General features: G+C 35.3%; 1 protein-coding gene and 1 long non-coding RNA gene across 4 annotated transcripts; both read left to right on the top strand.

Moving 5' to 3' along the window:
• Window positions 1–314: 314 nt before the first annotated feature.
• Window positions 315–1,505, top strand: LOC140160068 (uncharacterized). The gene has a single exon (XM_072183337.1). The coding sequence runs from the start codon at window positions 315–317 to the stop codon at window positions 1,503–1,505; it is 1,191 nt and encodes a 396-aa protein (XP_072039438.1).
• A 2,704-nt stretch (window positions 1,506–4,209) lies between these two features.
• Window positions 4,210–20,617, top strand: LOC140160948 (uncharacterized). Of its 3 annotated transcripts, XR_011860045.1 has the most exons (7): window positions 4,470–4,555; window positions 14,711–14,889; window positions 15,838–15,891; window positions 16,540–16,767; window positions 17,124–17,217; window positions 18,165–18,231; window positions 18,967–20,617. It is a non-coding gene; the product is annotated as an uncharacterized lncRNA (long non-coding RNA). The 3 variants fall into 3 exon arrangements; XR_011860044.1 differs by lacking the exon at window positions 4,470–4,555 and adding an exon at window positions 4,210–4,311 and having other exon boundaries at window positions 15,838–16,767; XR_011860043.1 differs by having other exon boundaries at window positions 15,838–16,767.
• The last annotated feature ends 1,416 nt before the right edge of the window (window positions 20,618–22,033 follow it).

A 22,033-nucleotide genomic window follows, 5' to 3' on the forward strand; every position in this document is an offset into this window, starting at 1 on the left:
GATAATGACATTGATGCAATGTTCTTGGTAGAATCATGGCTGGCCCCCAGTGACCCTGTTGCTATCGGTGAACTGAAGCCAAATGGGTACACCTATATTAATATTCCGCGGCCTAGACCTACTCCGATCGTGGCTACCATGGCGGCATAGGGATTCTTTACAAGTCACAACTCGGTTTTCGATTGCACCCATTGAACTTGACTACGATTACTTTTGAACATGCTAGTATTTTGGACCCACATAACGGTGTGCATTATATCATTGTGTATCGACCCCATCCAACTAAACAAAACGGTTTTAGTCTAACTTGGTTCATGGAAGAGTTTAACGACTTCTTACAGGAGCTTACTCTGTTGTCGGGAAAACTAGTTCTGTTGGGCGATTTCAACTTTCATGTTGATGAGCCTGAAAGGTCTGATGTGTCTTCTTTTCTCACTCTTTTGGACTCTTTCGGCCTTAAACAACATGTTGATAAACCCACGCATAGATCGGACCATATTATTGATTTGATCATCACGTGTGATGATGAAGATTTAGTCAGATTATGTGATGTAGGTCTTTATCATGGCTCTGACCACAGAATAATTAGATCTACCCTGCAACAGAGAAAGCCTCCTCCCCTCAGAGTAAAGTGTACAATGCGTGATTTCAGGAACACTGACTCTCTAGCCCTTAACCATGATCTTAATGTGCAACTTAATTCTGATATGAACTTACAGTTTGGTGATGTAAACCATAATGTTAATGATATGTTGGAGCATTTTAATAATGTTTCTTTGAATGTACTTGATAAGTATGCCCCTTCAGCCACAAGATCGCGTCTTGTTCGTCCTAGGCCTCCTTGGTATGATGAGCAAATCCGAGCTGAGAAGCTGGAGCACCGTAGGCTCGAAAGAAAGTGGATGAAAAGTAAACAAGATGATGATAGAGATGCATACAGAAAACAACACGTTCATTACATCAAAGCGGTGGAGGCTTCAAAGAAACAGTATTATTATGAAAAGTTGCTTGGAGCAGGGGCTAAAGAAACCTTCCAGATAATAGGTGTTCTTTTAAATCAAAGTGTTAGAATCTTGCCTACATTATACACCCCTGATGTGCTGAGTAATAAGTTTGGTCACTTCTTTACTGAGAAGGTTGACAACATAAGAGCCAGTATTATTTCTGATAGTAATGTTGATAGTAATTTCTATTGTACTGATGATATGTATACTGATGTTGTTATTCAGAATGACTTAGTTTGCTTTAGAAAGCTTACGCAAAAGGAAGTCCGTAATATCATTATGGGTTGTACCAACAAATCGTGTCATCTGGATTGCTTACCAACATGGTTACTTAAAGAAAATATTGATGTTGTTTTACCAAGAATTACCCAGATTGTAAATACTTCTATCACTTGTGGTGTATTTCCTGATTATTTAAAGCAGGCTATTGTGACTCAGTCATTAAAAAGACCACTTTGGACTGGAATGAATTTAAGAATTACAGGCCTGTTTCAAATATAGCTTTTATGGGTAAGATAATTGAGAAGGCAGCCATCGTCCAAGTAAATGAGCACACGCAGGCAAACGATCTTGAAGAAGTATATCAGTCTGCTTACAAAACTAAGCATAGCACTGAAACGGCATTGCTCAAAGTTAAGAATGATATCACACTTGCCCTTGATGATGATATGGCTGCTTTCCTGATTATGCTTGACCTCTCTGCTGCCTTTGATACCATTGACCATGATATCCTGCTTCATCGTTTAGAACATGGCTTTGGTATCAAAGGCACAGCCCTAAAATGGTTCCAGTCTTATATAACCAATCGTCATTTCAGAGTTTCTATTGCTGGCATAATGTCTGATAAATTTGTTTTACATTGCGGTGTTCCACAAGGGTCTATAATTGGACCCAGGGTTTTTACCATGTATGCACAATATGTTGCTCCCATAATTCGTCGTCATGGGCTAAATTTTCATATTTATGCTGATGATGTTCAGATATACATGGTTTTCAATCCTAAGGTACCAGGGGATGCAGCGTGCGCAATTTTCAAAATAACATCTTGTGTCGAGGAGCTTCGTGTTTGGCTGTTGAACAACATGCTAAAACTGAATGACTCTAAGACAGAATTTTTTATTGCTGCTTCGAAATATAACATCACCAGATTGTCTGAGATCACAATACAAATTGGTTGCGCTGATATTGTTCCATCTCCCACCATTAAAAATCTGGGTATCATTTTTGACGCTGCTATGACTATGACTATGTCTAATCAAATCACATCCATGTGCAAATCAATTAATTTCTTACTGTGGAACTTGGCTAAGATGCGCAGATTCATAGATCATGATGCTTCCTCAAATGCTATGCGGGCACTTATTTTATCTAAACTTGACTACGGTATGGTAATGCACTCCTGTTTGGATGCAACGTAAAATATCTTGTTTGTCTACAGCGCCTACAAAATCGGGCGGCTCGCATAGTTTACCAAGTTCCGCGCCGTCATCCTACATCTCCTTTGTTAAACTCGCTTCACTGGTTACCGGTTGATAAACGAATTCGATTTAAAATTATTCTTCACGTATTCAAAGTGCTAAATGGACTATCACCGATATATCTCACTGACTACATCGCTACCTACATTCCACCTAGGAAGGGCCTTCGCTCTGAGCTTGATATTACTCGCCTTGTCATCCCCAGGAGTAAGAGAAAAATTGGTGATGGTTCATTTAGTGTGTCTGGTCCAACCCTCTGGAACCAGTTACCGGCTACACTTCGCACTGCTCTCACAGTTGAATCTTTTAAAAAGGGTCTTAAAACGTATATTTTCGAATGTATTTTGCTGTTGTTATTTTTGTATATTTGTAAAGCGCAATGTTCATTTTTTTGGTATTGCGCTATATCAAGCGCCGTTGTTATGTTATGTTATGTTATGTTATGTTATGTTATGTTATGTTATGTTATGTTATGTTATGTTATGTTATGTTAAAAATATCAATATCAATAAAATCAAAACCAGAATAAATACATAGGCCTACATATAATACTTAAGAAACTGACTAAATCAATATATGACTAAATATAAATGAATCTCTAAATCAATTAATCAATCAGTAATCAATCAATCAATAAATAAATAAATAAATAAACAAATAGGCCTAAATAAATAATCTAAATAATCTATAAATAAATAAATAAGAACTGAATGTGCCATTTATATTATTATTACAATTTTAATATTTTTTATATTAATATCGGTATTAATATTATTAACTTTAAAGGTGCCCATTGATTATATAATAATTCAAGTACAGTTGAATACAAGAAGACATAAAAAGATGTTCATCATTCCGTGCACGAACACTGCACTAAATTTACCACTCTTGGAAATTTGGCAACTCCGTATCAATTAAGCAACCAATGATTGTGGCAAAATATATATTTTCCCGGTACATACTTTTTATTGTACGTGCAATACTTTCTGACGTCACGAAAATATTGTACATACAATATTGTACGTACAATACGGAGTCTGAAGCGCGCTTTATTTTTAGTTTTTCCCAAACATTTCCAGTTCAACGCAGCAGTGAACTTGGGTTTGATTGGCGTAGGCCTAACATAAAAAAAATTAAGGTCGGTCGGCCATTTTTTTTACACACACGGTAACTTTGTGTATGCTAAAGGCCTTGAACTTTTTTGTTTCTTTTTTTATTAATTTTTTTTTTTTTAATTTTCAAAACAATTTTTTGCAAAAAAAATAAGAAAAAAGTCTAGGGTTGGGCCTATTTTTAGGGTCGGTCGGGTTACGCCAATCAAACAATTTTGTAGGCCTTAAAGGCTTTGGACATTGGACAAGGCTAAACTTATATACTTAAACATAGAAGAAAAAAACTATTATCATGGACCGGTAGCTTTTAGGTCCTATGTTGTTTGATTTTTTTGCGGATTGATACATAAGCCACTTTTATGACGTGAGGGAACAGTCTTGGCGTAATAATATTTTTCTCATCTCAACCGGTTGTAATCATTTAAAGAGGTAGGCTACTAGTCCATGAAAAATAATCAGACACATCAATAATTTGTGTAAATTTAGTGGTGGCGTTGCATGTGTTACGCCAAATGTTGCATGCGCAGTACGTCATCGGATCTAGCTGTGAACTTGAACCCCCTTTGTGACTGAATGGAATATCCTTCATGACGTCAGCAATCAACTGAATGGACTTTAAAAATTCGCGCGAATTTTTAAAGGCCATCCGATTGCGTATACAACAGGATGTGTTGGAGAGACAGACAGGTGATGATACAATTAGCCCGGATAAAAACGGTAAGCTTATGATCAAATAATAGGGCCTATAACATAAAACTTGTTATTGTATAATTGTTGATACAGTAGTGAAGTACTCACAACTTCGCTGCAAGTTGTTCAATCTAGGCCTATATTCGGAAATTGGTAATTGTTTGGGCAATTACTAGTACATGGTACATCTGATTGCGTATACAACAGGACGTGTCGGAGAGACAGAGAGGTGATGATACAATTAGCCCGGATAAACTGCTTGTATAAAACGGTAAGCTTATGATCAAATAATAGGGCCTATAACATAAAAATTGTTATTGTATAATTGTTGATACAGTAGTGAATTACTCACAACTTCGCTGCAAGTTGTTCAATCTAGGCCTATATTCGGAAATTGGTAATTGTTTGGGCAATTACTAGTAGTAGATGTCAAGTATGTCAAGAACTGGGTACAAAAAATACACAATGAAAAATGACATTTAAACGTCACCAATATGTACTGCACCAATATGTACTGGAGTAAGCGTAACTTTTATTCCTAACATTTAAAGTACATACAAGTATACATTTTTGGAAAGCTTATACGACAAGGATGTTAGATATGGCAAAAAGAGATCCAATATTCAGGGTGGGTAAAATTCCTACAGGGTGTAACATATTTTGTAATTTTGATATACCTGGGTCCCAGGCCTGGGTCATCTTTTTCTCCCAAAATGTGCAAGTCAAAACAGATGTGGATTTTGAAAGATATGACAATGGCCCACAAAACAAATAATAAAGGGGGCGACTGCTGGTGTTCTGTGTTGAACATACAGGGTGGTCAAATTCGCCTAAATTTTTTGATGCAAAAAAAATATTTCAAGTAGCATTGCTACTGTATATTTCATCACTTAAAGCCATATTATAACATTTGGTGGGCAGAACACCCAAAAAAAAAATTTAAATTCTGGTTTTTACACGATTGTAATGTACTTTAGTCAACAAAGATACTCTGCAAAAATAAGTAGGTATGAGAGGGAAACCTCAGTTAACACATTTGCTAGTCACGTCAGCCAAAATGGCCTAAACCGGCAATACATATTTACATAGAAATTTAAAAGACCTGCTAGCTCAAAGAAACCTACATAAATATGTTGTCTATACTTCACTTGACACAAATATATGATTTTTTTGGTGATGAGACACTCGCACATGGAATTTTAGAGGGATTTTGATAGCAATTCAATTAAAAAAAGCTGCTATCGTCATGAGACTAAGATCTAGAAACACCCCGAAATGCTGTTTTGGGGAATTTTGCTAGCAGAATCTTTTTGATGAAAATCAATCTTTGACAAGATATAACTTTGCTACGACAAAAAGGTTTTCAGTTTTGGCTTTCTTTACTCAAGGGCTTTAGTTTGATGTTTCATGGCAAATTTGAATTCACCTGGCATACCTAAATCAAGACTTTAGGTGCTGTAGTTTTGTCAAAATCCGAGATTTTGAATAAAACGATGGAACCGGCGTTTTATTATTACGATGGAAATATTAGTCGAACACGTATGCACAGTACGTACACGGCGTGCGTGATACACATACATACACACACCCAGAGGGGATTGTACCGTATTCTTAGTCAGTGGGAGTGGTCTAGTTCGTAGACACATTTCTGATTGGACAATCGCATGATTTCGGGTGCCGTCTATCACATAGACATACCACTTTTTTTTTTTTTTTTTTTTCAAGTTCAAGTTTATTTCACCATCATATCATAATTATATACAGTAACAAAAGGTCGAGAAAACGATGGTAGGACAATCACAAGAGCAAAGCTCGAAAGACGTGATTGCCCTCAGTGACAAAAAAAACAAAAGACGCCTACAGACAACAGACAAGGACGGGGGTGAAAAACGGCAGACTGACAGGACTAGTGCAGACAGACAAAGACGTTGGCAATGGCAATGACATATAAAAAGTCAATTGAGAAATGTATAAGTAAGTGTCTTAACTTTCAGTACAATGATACAATTTTATGATACATGGCATTTGTGAATACAATAAATTTATGAGTATAAAGAAATCAAGTAATCTTTATAACTGCGTTTAAAAGAATTAGGAGACAAGGCAATTTTGATATCATCGGGGATGGAATTCCAGAGCAATGGACCTTGCCTTCTAATGGTATTTCTAGCCAAATCATATTTTAATATTGCAGGACGAAACAAACTCGATGAACGAGTGGAATAATTGTGGATGGCCATATTTTTAACAAAATAATTGGCAAAATTACAAGGCATGTTGTTAATACTGAAATTATACATAAATAAAGCTTTGATAAGTTTATGAATATCAAAAATATTCAAGGTATTTAGCTGAGAAAATAAAGGTGATGTGTGGGCCAGCCACGTAGAGTTGGTACATAACCTGATAATTCTCTTTTGTTTAACAAAAATGGAGTTCAAATTACAATTGTTAGGATCTGCCCAAATTATATTACAGTAGTTTAAATGAGGTACAACTAATGTTTTGTACAAGGTAAATAACGTATTACACGAAAGAATATGCTTAAGCCGAAATAGGATTCCACTATACCTTGAAACAATATTGGTAACATAAGAATTATGATCATACCATGTCAGAGATTCATCAAGAATAACACCCAAAAATTTAGTACGAGTTACTTTAATAAGTTCATTGTCATCAATAAATATATGTGTATTGTGATATGTGCGATTGCTATGACGGTTTTTAAACATAATATAATTCGTTTTTTGAACATTAAGGGACAACTTGTTAGCTTTAAACCAGACAGAAATATTAATTAATTCATTATTAACAGAACAGATAAGTTCATCAAGGTTCGGATTGGACATAATAGCATTTGTATCATCTGCATAAATAAAAAAAGACAAATCTTTCGAAGAATATACAATATCATTGAGGAAAATAATAAAAGAAGGGACCCAGTACAGAACCTTGGGGAACACCGCAATGACCAGTACTTAAATGAGATTTACAATTATTGAACACAACATATTGTTTTCTGTTTGTAAGGTAACTCATGAACCACTCCAAGGCCTTTCCACGTACTCCATAATGGCGAAGTTTCTCAATGAGAATATCATGATTGATCGTATCGAAAGCCTTGGAGAGGTCCAGGAATATACCCAATGTATGGTGACCTTTATCAAGATGAGAAACGATCATATTGTATGCCTCTAAGACAGCCATGTATGATGAATAATTTGTTCTAAAACCAAATTGACTTTGATGAAGTAATGCATGATATGTTAGAAAATTATAAAGTCTCTTATGAATAATACGCTCAAATATCTTTGAAAACACAGGAAGGATTGAAATTGGGCGATAATTGTTACATAAATTGGAGTCGCCAGCTTTAAAAATAGGAACCACTTTAGCGTGCTTAAGCTCATCTGGAAAAATTCCAGTAGAAATAGACAAATTAAATATGTGAACCAACGGAGAAGCAATCAGGTGTTTAACAGATTTAACAATATCAGGTCTAATTTCATCATAGCCAGGACTAGCACCAGATCTAAGAGAAGCACAGATTTTGATAACTTCATTTGTGTCCGTCGGTGTGAGAAATAGTGAATTCTGTGGAGAAGGAATTTTATTCAAAAATTTATCAAAAGGAACGTGAGTAGAAGGAATATTTTGGCTAACTTAGGACCAATGTTGGTGAAGAAATCATTAAAACCATTGGCAATCATTTTAGGATCAGTTGTTGGAGTGTTATTTATATTAAAACAATCTGGAAACGGTTGCTTACGCTTCCTTCCTAAAAGATCATTTAAAATTGTCCAGGTTTGTTTGAGGTCATGCTTGTGTTCACTGAGTAGATTACAATAATACATTTTCTTAGAATTACGAATTAGACTGGTAAGAGTATTTCTATAATTTACTAGTAAACGCTTATTAGCATATGTTGGAGAAGATTTGAATTTACGATACAGCTTGTCCTTACGTCTGATGGATGTTAAAATAGCAGTTGTGATCCATGGTTTATGAGGAATACGATTGTAACTTTGCTTCACTTGTTTATCCCTAATGGGAAAACAACGATTATATAATACAGACAGTTTATCAATAAATAACTTATACGCTTGGCTAACAGATTCCTCATTAAGAACACGATTCCAATTTGTTAATTCCAGGTGATTTGTAAAAGAATGCATATTACGTTGAGTAAATGAACGACCATGAGTGGATCCAACAAAATTATATTTCAATGAAATAGAATCAGTAAATTGAAAAATAGGATAATGATCCGTGATGTCAGACACACATATACCAGACTTAATTTTCTTATCAAAGACATTAGTGAAGATATTATCAAGAAGTGTGGCAGAATGTGACGTAATCCTGGTGGGGCGATCTATAAGCGGAAACATATTATGATCAAAGAAACTTGTGAGGAAATTCTGAATTTTTGAATCAGTCTCGTGCTGTAAAAGGTCTAAGTTAAAATCACCCGAAATATAACAATGTTTGTTTTCATTTGCAATAACATCAAGACAACGGCTTAAATCAGAGTTAAATAAATCAACATCAGTTCTATGAGCACGATAAACATTACCAATAATGATATTCTTACACTTTGAATTCAAAATTTCAATGAAGATAGACTCGGAATGATCAATGACATTAACAGCAGAGTCATGTTGAACTAAATCAAGATCCTTTCTTAATTTAAAAGAAAGCGAATTGTGAATATACAAAGAAGCACCACCACTTTTCCTATTTTTCCGTGGTACACTAATTAAATTATAATTGGGAATATCGATTAAATTAGATTGATCTTCCTTAAACCAGGTTTCTGACATTGCAATTACAGAAAAATTGTGTTTCAAATTGGATAAGAAAATTTCTATGAAGTCACGGTTTTTGTTAAAACTACGAGAATTTAAATGTAAAATTGAAAAACTGTCACTAAACGAAGCATCAATATCTAGTGAATTATCAAAGTAATAGTTACAAGAGTTAACACAGTTGGGTTTAAACAGATTCTTTGGCATAGCATTATCAACAATATCATCATATAAGAAAGGATTCAGTTTCAAACTTAGCAGCTTATTATATTCAATGGAGTTATTAAAATAAAAAAGATTAAATTTAAATTCATTATCATCAAGAATGTGATTGAATGGAAATAAATTACCGGTACAACTAAAACACATCCAGTTATTATCACGAGTATTACCATAAACACATCTTTTATGATAGAAACAATTACAGTATTTACAAGTTATCTTAACATTTTCATGAACAATATTCTTGAAACATTTATTACAATTTGCCATACAAACCAACGTCAACACGAAAATACACAAAAATTACACTAAACAAAAGGGGTATGAAAAATTAAAACAGTAAGGCCACAAATCATGAAAGCCATAGAGAGCCCCGGCAAAAACCACCAGGGAAAACATAAATCATATAAAAGGAGAAATAGATAATATAAACAGAAAATTAATAAATAACAAATCAGATTATTTAGATAAATGAATAAATAAATTAATCAATTAATTAATCAATTAATCAATCAATTAATTAATCAATAATCAACTAATTAACCAATAACTAAATGATAAATGGATGAGTTAAATAAATTAAACAATTCAATTGAAGTTCAATCCAACGCATCAGATCAAATGGGAAAAAGAAATTAATGAGATTAGAAATCTAAAATAAGAAATAGATTAGGACATGAACATATCGTTTTCACAAACTGAGCGAAGAGCGAGCAGGAGCAGGAGCAAATGTGAATAGGAGAAAAGGATTCACCCGCTGACTCAACAAAGCTCAATCATGAACGAATACAACTGTAGCACACAATAAATCATGTCTTGAGTTGGAAAAAAATTAATATTAAAATAATAATAGTAGTGAAACAATAGTATCAAAAATCAATATAAAGTATACACAAATTAAATTAAATTAATAAAATAATTAAATTGGGGATATATATAGAGGGAGGAGTGCAAAATTTTTTAATTGATCCATGGATAAGCAGTGTAATAAACAACATGGTAAAAAGAAAGATGGTCCCAACCATCGAGCTACAATTAATAACTCGATGGTCCCACAAACAGATGCACTGATTAAAAACCAGTGAATGGATGCGATAGCTAAACAGCGAAAAGGGCATTGAGACCAAGCAAAAGGGGTACAATTCGAACTATGGCAGCTGTGAAATGTGGGTATCATCTTCAATAAATAAAACCATGAATGAAAAAAAAAAAAAAAAGAAAAGATTGTATAACTCTTTGCCGTCGTAGTGAGACGTCAAAATCGATCGAAACCAAGTTAACTGGTCTACTCACAAACAACAGTGCTCACGAACCATGAACAAAATGAACGCAACACAAAGCCAATGGGTCGCCAACAGGTGAGCAGACAAGGCGTGAACCATTAACTGAGCTGTGGCGTATACACTATGGCAACAAAGATAGATTACAGAGCATAACATGTGAATAATAATAAACCATCGAGCTAATAATAGATCGACGAATAAACACTATAATTTTAGACCGTAATTTAAAACATGAATAATTATTAGAAACATTTTAAGAAAGTAACTTTACGGTACCAGCAAAATATATAGAAGCTTAAGTTATAGTCCAGACACAAAAATCAGTAAAGAGTCATTATGGAGTTCCAGGTGTCCAAATAGCGAAATCAATGGAAATTATCAACACGGGTTGATTGATCAAATAAGTTAACGGCGTGGCGAGGTCCGGCATAAAATGACATGCAAAGATTATTTAACAAAGTACAGCGAAGAATAAATATGATGACAAGATGAAATCTTGCCAATCACAACAACAGTTTAGTTCCAAGTGTCAAAAACAAAATAGTTCATCAAAAGTCAAATGATAATTAAATGAGTCACTTCTCATTCCAAACAGCATTATTTACATAAATGAGTACCTTGGTACCGCTCACACGAATCTTGGCGTTTTTCCCCTCTGCTTTGAGTTGTTTGCGAATAGGCATCAGCCGTTTTCTCTCCATCTGCATTGAAACAGGAAGGTGGGGGACCGCGATGATCTTTTTACCTTTCATGTGGACATCAGATTTCGTTATGGTGTCCAGAACCAAGTCCCGATCTCTCATTCTGACAAACTTTGCAATAATCGGTTTGATCTGATTGGTAGTCGCTTTGGTTGGTAAACGATGGACATTAACAAACATGATCCCTTGGTAATTGGGGATCTTGGTCTTTGATAGAACATCCCTCAGGACTTCTTCGGTGTCCTCATCATCGGTTACTTCGGGAACATTAAAGAAGAGCAAATTAGCCTTCTTGCTGTATAGTTCACTTTCAAGTCTACTCTTCTGTAACTCCTCTATCACTTGTTTGTCTGGGGTCTATCAGGCCGTAGACGACCCCACGTCATCATGCGTCTGGATATTGCGTAACACACGTGTAGAGATGCGCGTATGTATCGCGCTGGATGCTAGCAGTACGCCCAACAGAATACGTGAAGTTGTAAACAAGTTTCGTTCATTTTATAATGAGGAGAGTTTTTATGACGGTAACTTAAGCTGAATTTATACTCAATCGCCGAGCGATGCGATTAATCGCTTTTGAAAAAGCGATATGCAATCGCCGAATTTTGCGATGCATCGCCCGTCGCTTTTGCATTTATACTTATCACGGCGATAGCGATTGCATACGACAATTAAAATATTCTAAATGCCACAAAATACATTTTTAAAACATCAGTTGCTGTCAATAATTATTGCTTTGAATTAATTCATCATCAAAAGTTAAAAATCGAGAAAGGTAAATTAATTAGCAAAATAATAGATCCAGCTGGTTGTATATGATTGGTTGACGCATTCACGTGTCAAGCGATATCGCTGGGAAGTTGAGATTTCTTCAACTTGCAAAAGCGACATCCGTTTTTGCCTCCGCGATTTGAATCGATCGATCGGCTTGACGCTCTGGAAATGTAAGTAAACATTGAGCATGCGTGAAAATCGCTTTTCTGCAAAAGCGATTGAGTATAAATTCAGCTTTAGTTTTTACTTTAAAAAAATTGTTTACAGTTATTAAAATAATATTTAACTGACTAAGAATGAGAATAAACGATAGGAATTTTTATTTTGCCTATCCTCTACCTATGATAGACGACAGGCAGGTCCAATATTTTTATTTTACCGGCATCCACTACTCAAAATATTGGACCTGCCTGTCGTCTTTCACACGGTAGAGGATAGGCAAAATAAAAATTACTATCGTTTATTCTCTAATTCCAACCGCGGGAGTAACATGCATGGGCGGTAGTAGTAAATTCCAATTTTCTATGCTTTACCCAAAGATGTTTTACCGACCTCTGTGGCTTTACCTCACTTGTTTGGGTCCAAATTAAAATCAAAATTAAAAGGGGACATTATATCTGACAGAAAAAGCTAACATTTTATGGAAAATAAATACTAATCTATTTTTACAGAAATGGCTTTAAAATGTCAATTAGAAAGAGAAATACCGTAAAATGGGGTAACTTTGGGCACTTTTCAGAGTTTTTTAACCACTGCTTCCAAACAAAACCAATTATATTTCTAATTATCTCTTTTTTTGTGACATTAGGGTTCCCTTCTACACCTTGAAGTTGAAAAAGATTATTGAATAATTTTGCAAGGGTGCCCTGGGGGTTAAAAATAGCCTGACCAAAGTTACCCCATAACTTTGGTCAGAGTATTACATTCAATGAAGAAAAAAAATTGATTTTCGCTGTATATGGGCAAGTTGATGTTTTTTTGTGACATTTGACCCCTTGCAAAATTAATCAAGCACACATCCTTGCTCACAAATACTGATTTTTATTTTTTCTGAAATAAATGTAAAAAAAATGCTAATTTGTGGTCAAAAATCCTGATTTTTTTTGTAAATTTCGAGGAAATTGGACATGACCGACTATTATTTCTTCCAAATATATTTCTAATAAAATTGACACCAAATATGACTAAAAACAATATTGCTGTACGAAAATATGACCATTTAAAAAAATATATTTGACCGACCAAAGGCTACCAAAGTTACCCCGCTGACCGAAGTTACCCCATTTTTACGGTACATAGGCCATGGGTATCTACCCACAAATACTCAAATATTAAGTATACAGGGTGATCAATATATTATACAGGGTGATCTGTGTATGTTTGACTCGTTAGTACGAAATTCATCAAAATCAAACAGGTTTAATGTAGTTAAAAGGGCATTTGGTGATCCACAGCCTCATCCCCCCTTTTATATCACTGGAAACATCTGGCTACATAATGTTTATGTACAAAATATTTCTTGCAGATTAATTCGTTTAGCAAAGATATCGTGAAATTTGAATTTCGTTCTGGTGCACCAGAACGAAATTACAACGCATTGTCTATGGAGCAGTGTAATACACATAATCATGCATAACTCGCGAACGCAAAATCGGAATCAACTGAAATTTTGAGAATAGGTTTTTTTCGTGGATATCTAATGAAAAATGACATAAATAGAGGATGCTAGGATCACGAAATACTCCTTTAAGTGTATTTATGGAATATACAAACTTCATTTTCTATGTAATTTTGTAATGTTTCAACCCTGAGCACGTTAAGTTCATAAAATAACAAAACATTTCCACATCTTTTATATCAATGGCATGGGTAGCTATTATCAGCAGGTGCCGTATTTGTTCCAAAACCGCCCATGCCATTCCTTCCTTCCAATACTGTGCAGCTCTCATTTTGGTCGAGAATAACCGCACAACGTGGCCCCTATAAGGCCAAAAAAAAATTGATTGCTTACCCTCCATATTTTTGGGGTCGGTTGGTCGGAATTTTTTATTTTTTTAATGACTCACCACTGTATAGGCCTGTAGGCAATGAACATTGGTCATGTGGAAAGATGCATATTTCACTTCAAACCTTAAGATACACCATAGAAATTGATTCAATTAGAATGACTGCATACTTACAGGCATAAGACGCCAAGTTTATTGGAAACATTGATGCATGAATGGATAGTTATAAATGTTATAATGAGTTTACAATAATGATTTTCTTAAGAAATATTTGTCGGTCGGTCGGTGGAGGGCAAGCAAACAATTTTTTTGGCCTAATCACCCAACAAGCGACTTCACTACATCCCCCATTATTATTATTACTTTGTGATTTTTGAAAAGGGCAGTTTTGCCTTCAATTTAGGCTCATTCAGCCCTGAAGTCATGGACATCTCTCATTTTCACAGAGCACTTAGTAAACAGACATAATTATTTCAAAGTTAGTTTTATTGGTACAAAATGAAACCTTACGATGTTATGACGACATGTTCAGAGGGGGACTTATTTCTTTTGATGTGTTTAAATCTTATAGTATTTGTTATTCAAAATGAATCATTTCAATAAGGATAATTTGACACTTAACATTTCAGACGATCAATGCATGCAGATGAATATATCAGTTATGGAATGGATGACAATGGTGAATGGTACTATATGACAGGTGGTGACCATTTGGGGACAATGGTGAAGGGTTCCAAGTACTAGTATGTAAAAACATAAATGGCACAGAAAGTGGCTTTTAAATTTAAGCAAATTTTACTAGCGTTTGGTAAGTAATTGATTTGCTGTTTTGCAGTCAAAATCTAGAAATTGAAATTCTTTAATAAGCTTTTAATTATGTGCTCATGTTTGTTCTGTTTCATTGTCATGTCTTTCCTCCTTCCTAACTCCTTCCTTCCTGATTATATGCGTCTTGTATGTCTCTGACCGCTCTTGCAGAAATAAATTCCTGTCCGACCGATTGTACTCTACAATTGCAACCAATTGTACAGTACAAATGCTATTGTATATCACCAAGACAGTACTGTCGGCGACCGGTGCCCATTTTGTCTGTCTATTGTCTTTGTCTTTGTCTGTCTGTCTTCTTTTTCTTTTGTGTTTGTATGTACTGTCTATCTGTATGTTTGTCTGTCTTGTCTTGTTTGTGCACTTTGTGGTCTTTGTCTGTCTATGTATGTTTTATGTTTTTTGTTTCATGTTTTATGTCATGTTTTTATGTATGTATTCCTGTCCGACCAATTGTACTGTACAATTGCTACTGTATATCACCAAGACAGTACTGTCGGCGATCGGTGCCCCCTTCCCCATCTTGGGTATCTACCTATCCCAGGGTAGCTCCCAAGATCTAGCTGTCTGGCTCGTCCGGGGTGGCTCCCGAGATCGAGATCGAGCCGGCTTCCTCCCAGCTTTCTCGGCTCAGAGTGGCTTCCCGAGATCGAGTTGGCTTCCTTCCTCAAGACTTCCACGTCTCGGAGTGGCTCCCGAGATCGTGCCAGTCTTTGTCTGTCTATATGTCTGTTTTATGTCAATGTTTTTTGTTTCATGTTTTATGTCTTGTTTTTATGTATGTTTGTGTTTGCGTCTATCTTGTTTTGTTCATGTTGTGTTCAAGTGCAAGGTATAGGGAAGTGGCAGGGGGGAGAGGGTGCGCATAGCTGTATTATTTTATGTACTAACATTTCTATTATATTTTTTTTGTTTTGTTTTTGTGTTTCAGATGGGTTTGTGGAGACGGGAATTGGAGTTACGACAGAAGAGGAGGCAATAAATGGTCAGTATTTTGCCTTCTGTATGTTTTTTGTATGTGTTTGTGTTGTCCCTGAGGAGAAGGATGATGAGGAGTGGTGGAGGAGGAGGAGGAGTGGAGGAGGATGAGGAAGTGGAGGAGGATGAAGTGAAGGAGGAGGATAGCAGGAGCATTTTACTTGAATTGCTGAGTATGAAGCCCACTCCATGTCGACTTCCTGAGCCTTTTCAGCCTGCATAATGTATAGATAACATCTTTGCTATTCACCATGCTTGTAAGAAATACTTAAGTGAGTAAATCTATATATTGATCGGGAGTTCAGTGCCTGGTATCTGGTTAGGCTAGGGTTAGAGATAGGGTTAGGGCCACGGGATAGGGTTAGATGTGGGGTTAGGGCTAGGGTTAGAGGTAGGGGAGGGTTAGAACTAGGATTAGGGCCAGGGTTGGGGTTAGGTTAGAGATACCAACCTGCATTTTTGCATCAGTACATAGAACCTACTCATGAGAAGCATTTAGTGCAAACACGGTGAGCAGTATGGGTGTTGTCTATATGTTGTGCTTGCCTGGATTGTCTTTTGTTTGTCTTCAGAAAGTGGGCCCAATGCTTGGTGATTGGAGCATTCTGTTCCCGTTTTCATTACATTTTTACTGACACTTTTTTTTGTTCGTAAGTGATTTTATTCCGCCAGGTCATGGATTTGCTAAATCAGTGAAACTGCCTATGTATCATCAATGTCATTAAATGAGTAACAAACAGTGATGAGCTGTACACCAAAGACCACTAACCAGGACCATTCAAGAAAAGTAGTTGGATTGGCCACATACTTCATGATGAGCTCTTCAGGATGTTACCATGTTTACCATGATAGGCATCTTCGGAAGTTACAGAATGATTACCAGGTAAGCATCACCTATGATATGAAGTTCAGTGTGTTTCACAGCACTGAAACCTCAAATTTCATGCTGAGAATTTACGACGTCTTAAAACAAGGATTCCTTATTATCACTCTCTTGGATAATTTTACCCATTAAACTTAGAATATTTTCCTATGATTCCATTACCTATTGTGATGTGCATTGTTTGTACGTATGCATGTTGTGTATGTCTTTGTTCTTGCAGAGGGTTATTATGTGATCAAGGTAAAATGTTCTGTGTGTTGTCACATTCCTTGTATTTTGTGTGCTTGGTGAGATGCTGACATGATTTAGAAAATCAGTGTATTAATATTTTTAAATTTGATTGTTGCATTTTGCAGATATCAATACCTGGATTGGATGAGATGGTTTAGATGTAAACGATTTTTAGATGTCTTCCTATTTCAATGAATGAAATTTAGGTCCCTGAACCATGTAAGTACAGTTAACAGAAAATGGGATGTTTATTTTACAGTGATGCAATACCGTAAAACCCCGTCTACAAGCATATAGAGTGCTCCTAATGAAAGCTACATTAATCCAGGCTCCATTATGGAGTTTGAGCAAATAAATTACGGATCCAAGCATATACAAACAAGTATTATTTTAAGACCAATCTATTGCATTGGTATATTTACGCTTGCTTCGAATTAATTTAGCTTTCATAAAAAACACTATATATGCTTGTAGACGGGGTTTTACGGTATTGCATCAGATTCTATGCTTTGGGACAATTCTGCCTGTAGCTAGGATTAATTATTGCTCAACTTCAATTTGGACCTTTAAAAAAACATATCTGCTCATACAACTGGGAATATTTTCATTAAAAAATCAAATCCTATGTGATGTTTCAGACTTACAAATTAGAACCTTTTGGGGCACATTTTAAGTACTTAACCAATATGTGGACCTTAAAACTCCCAAAATTATAGCTGTATGTCACAAGAGGAAATGGTAAATCACTCTTAATCAAATAAATTACTGTTAGTTGCAGTTTAGTGAAAAATAGCTTTAACTATTTATTTGTTTAACTATTAAGCTATGAATGGTGGCTGAACAAATATTGCTCAATTTTGATAAATCACTGGAAATAATTGCGGTAAATATTTTGAATTGCATCAAATTGTGATTGATAAAATGGTGCTATTGAGTTAAATTGAGTTAAATTCAATAACTGCAAATCTTGCTAAATTTTTACCGATCACTACATCCTCTACATCACTACATACTTTTGAAAAATCTGAGGAAATTGCTGTGAATTTGACAAAATTGTTTCAAATACTGATAAATCTGCTAATGTCCCCTTAAATCACACTAACGTCTGATAAGAAACAGCAACTTTGTGACAAGTAAATTAATTGTCTGTATTTTCTTTGTTATAGTATTTTCATGATCTGAGGAAGTATATCTGAGGAAGTTGGATTTGCCTGCATGTTGATACTTGCAGAGGTAAGTATCATTTTACAAGATTTCCACAGACAGTATTAATCAAAAAATTGTCATAGCAGAAATAATTTGGATCCACATAGGGAACAAGCCGAAAGTTCAATGATGTCCTATAAACAAAATTCCTTTTGTTTGGAGGCCAACCCCCTCCCTTTAAACCGAGTGTGAAATGTTGACAATTCAAAACAGGAAGATCAACTTTGACTGATATTTTTTGTACAAATTTCGTTAATGGCCTGAGCTTTCGATCCTAGCCGGATCTTTATCACAGGCAAAGTAATCAGAATTTTGACACCCTAACTAAACATCTTTCGTTTAAAGGATGTCAAAGAACTGTTGGGTCACTACCTAAAAAACTAGTGGGTTCTCTCATCCAAAGTGACTACATGATTGGAATTTTGCACACAAAATATGTCTTAATATAATATTATGATTGAACAAGTGTTCATCAAGTGTTGACAAAGGTAACAGTGTTTGCTGTAACGTACACAACGTCGTTGGGTAGAAAAACCTCATGTGTTTGTGGCCCCTGAACATCTTTAAAACAAAACTGCCAACCAGTTACATAGGAGGTTTTACTTAATAAGCCTTTTCATGGGCCAATGACACACGTGAGGATTTTCCTGCTCAAACGACGACCAGTTAGTTCAGTTTCTGGATCAGATACAACAAACATTGTTTACCGAGTATAATGTTATGTCCTTTTAGTTATAATCACTTGTTTTCTTTCTCTATCAGTGTTTTGGTATCTGATTGTGTCTGGTCCATCTCTAGTCAACCATGCAACCACCTGTCACAGCAAAACATACCAAATGTTCCAAGCAAACAAAAGACTGCTTCAAAAACATCCAAGAACAATATCCCCTTGGAACAATGGAAGTACCATAATCAACATACAGAACAAGAACAGGGAAGCATTTGTAAAAAAAATAGCCGTATCCGGTCACCTTCAGCAATTAAGAGTAACTTGCATAATTACATAACTTCACATGCAATTCTGTGAACAATGCTGCTGAGATATATAAATAGCGGCTGCTGCTGAGGGCATGGATGCTGTTCATCCAGTACTTTTGCTGCCACTGTAATTTGAAAATTGATTGTATTTGATCTTCATGTTAAATGTGATACATCAAAAGGGAGGACTTTGTGGCAAAAGACATAAACAATAAGGAAAATAGTAAGAATTTGGGATGCTTTTTCACTTATAAAATATGAATGCCTTGATCAATTTTAGCAAATGAAGTGTCATTTTAAAGCTTGCAAAATGCTTTCAAAGCAGAAATACTGAACTCAAAATTGACCTCACCTGCGAAGTTCTCACTTTTCATGTACTGCATCACATATAACTTTGGTTCAAAATTACTGCACATTTTTAATTTTTGTTCAATTTGTAAAGTGTCTCTTTGAGATTATTTCTTCATTCCAAAACTAATACAGCCTAATAATTATGCAGGCTTGTATATTTGGCATTCAAAATTTATTTGGTTGTTTTTAATAATTTCATTGTCTAGTAGTAAATGCATTCTAATAAAATGTATGCTCAAAAATTGATTTGATGTAAGGCGACAAAAATATGTTCTAAGGCTCAGCCTACCCTGATTTTGCATTTTGGGAACTTTTGAGGATATATTTTAAGTATATGAAAATAAAAGCAGCCGTTTTTCGCCGATGTGGATTGATTTTGAATGAATTTTTCGAAAATTTTCAAAAAAAATTTTAGGACCATTTAGCCACTAACAGAAAATAATCCTGGCCAAGCCGCTCTAAAACTTATGTTTCCTTAACCTGTTTAAATTGATATTGTATATTTATATTTTAAGATGCACCTTCAAATGTAGTTTTAAGCGCTAATATTAAGGTTTTTATTTTGTAAGCGTTCTGAGCCTTTTGGAAATGGCGCAAATGCTCTTTGCATTGTATTGTATTATATAATTGGCAAGTGTGAAAGGCAGACATGCTGGAGGACAGTTCCAAGATAACTCAAGATGACAGAGGGACAGGTCTCTAGATCGATTCCACAACCATTCATACCTATCACACGTTTTATTGTATTATGCGAATTTTTCTGTGGTACCTTAATGGAGGATATGATTTTTTTTTAAATAATGAGGATGACTCTGTTATGAGTGACGTCGTATTGCATACCCTCTATAAATGTACATGGTTTTTAATTAATTTTTATTTTTATATTGAAATTTTTACCATTTTATGTGACCTTGGAGCTATATCGCTCGATCGCTTTCGGGGGTCAGATAGGAATTTTTTTCTCATTTGGATCTGTTTTTTCGCCTATCTCAAGGTCAATCCATTATCATAGTTGTATGAACACTACATGAAAATTACTTGCTTTTTTGTTAAATTCATTTGCAATAAAATAATTAAGTTTAAATTTTGTGTGTGTGTTTGCTTTCCTTTGTTTTGAAAGCTCAACAAGTTTAGAAAATGAAACTCGCATTTGGGTAAACCTTCATTTAAAGCCATATTGTAACACTTGCTGAGGATTTTTCAAAAAAACATTTTACACAATTTAATTGTGATGCTGTCAAGCAAAATGAATCGGATGTCGGAAATATGAGTTGGAAATACAATAGTATTCAACTTTGTATTTTATTGTTCTGAGCAACACTAAAATGGCCATATCTCTGGAACCATAAGCTAATTATGATGGGGTTTTCAGCAAAATAAAGCTCTGAAAATGGTTCATTTATAATGAGATCAAAAACTAAATTTTGATTCTGATAGACATCACTCATTTTGCTTGAGCGCATCACAATTGCAATGTACTTGAATAAACTAATATACCGTATTTCCTCTATTAAACGACCCAGGGGGCAATGCATTTACCAAAAGGGGTGTTTATTAAAAGGTCAATTTTACAACAAAAAAATGCTGGAAAAAATATGAACTTAGGATCAATGAGTTCGGTTGAACCGGTTCACTTCCAGGTTTGCGATGTCACTTTCGCCCATTACCGATCACACGTGGACCGTGTTCAGCTTACTTACACAAATAGACATTTCGGCAACATCTTCTTTGAACAAATGGTGTTTAATAGAAGGGGTTGACCAATATAGGAAATATGGTAACTTCCAACAAAAATAACAAGAGGCTTTATGTGCTGTTGTTTTGAATAAAACATGAAACCATTTCTTAATTAATATGATGGAAATATTAGTCGAAACACACACACATTACCCTGCAGTGAAAAAAATATATAATTTTTGAAGAAATGTTACAATATGGCTTTAACGAAGCGGAGGTGCTACCCCTCCAGATTTTTTTCCTGTTGTCCGCGCCGCCAATCGTCCCATCATCCTTTATGCTCAATTTCTCTTTTACCCTACCACCTTACCCGATAATACTGCCCTTCCATGACCCCGACCAACATAGATTGTCCTTTGGGTTTGTTTTTTACCTAGCTGGGGGGTTTACACCCCCCAGCTAGGTACTGTAATGCTCTCCGATTCTTCTTTCTTTCTTCTTCTTCTTCTTCTTCTGGCAACAAACTTCAAAATGCTTCTCCTCCTACATGTTACACCCTACAATTACGTAACTTGCACATATGTATCGCCTATATCCAGTGCCCATATGGTGCAAACAGAATTGGGATCAAAGGTCATTAAAGGGTCATTTTCGGTATATAACCAAATATCTTCAAAATGCTTCTTCTGCCACATATTACATAGCACAATGACGTCACTTACACATGTGCATCGGCTTTACCCAGTGCCCATACCTTGCACACAAAATTGGGGTCAAAGGTCATTAAGGGGGGTAAAATCTTACAATTGCATTATCTGGACAT

Source organism: Amphiura filiformis, chromosome 9 (assembly GCF_039555335.1).
Source record: "Amphiura filiformis chromosome 9, Afil_fr2py, whole genome shotgun sequence".
Taxonomy (NCBI): domain Eukaryota; kingdom Metazoa; phylum Echinodermata; class Ophiuroidea; order Amphilepidida; family Amphiuridae; genus Amphiura; species Amphiura filiformis.

Excerpts from the sequence above, each read along its gene's own strand:
- LOC140160068 (XM_072183337.1), top strand. The coding sequence starts at position 315 with ATGGAAGAGTTTAACGACTTCTTACAGGAGCTTACTCTGTTGTCGGGA.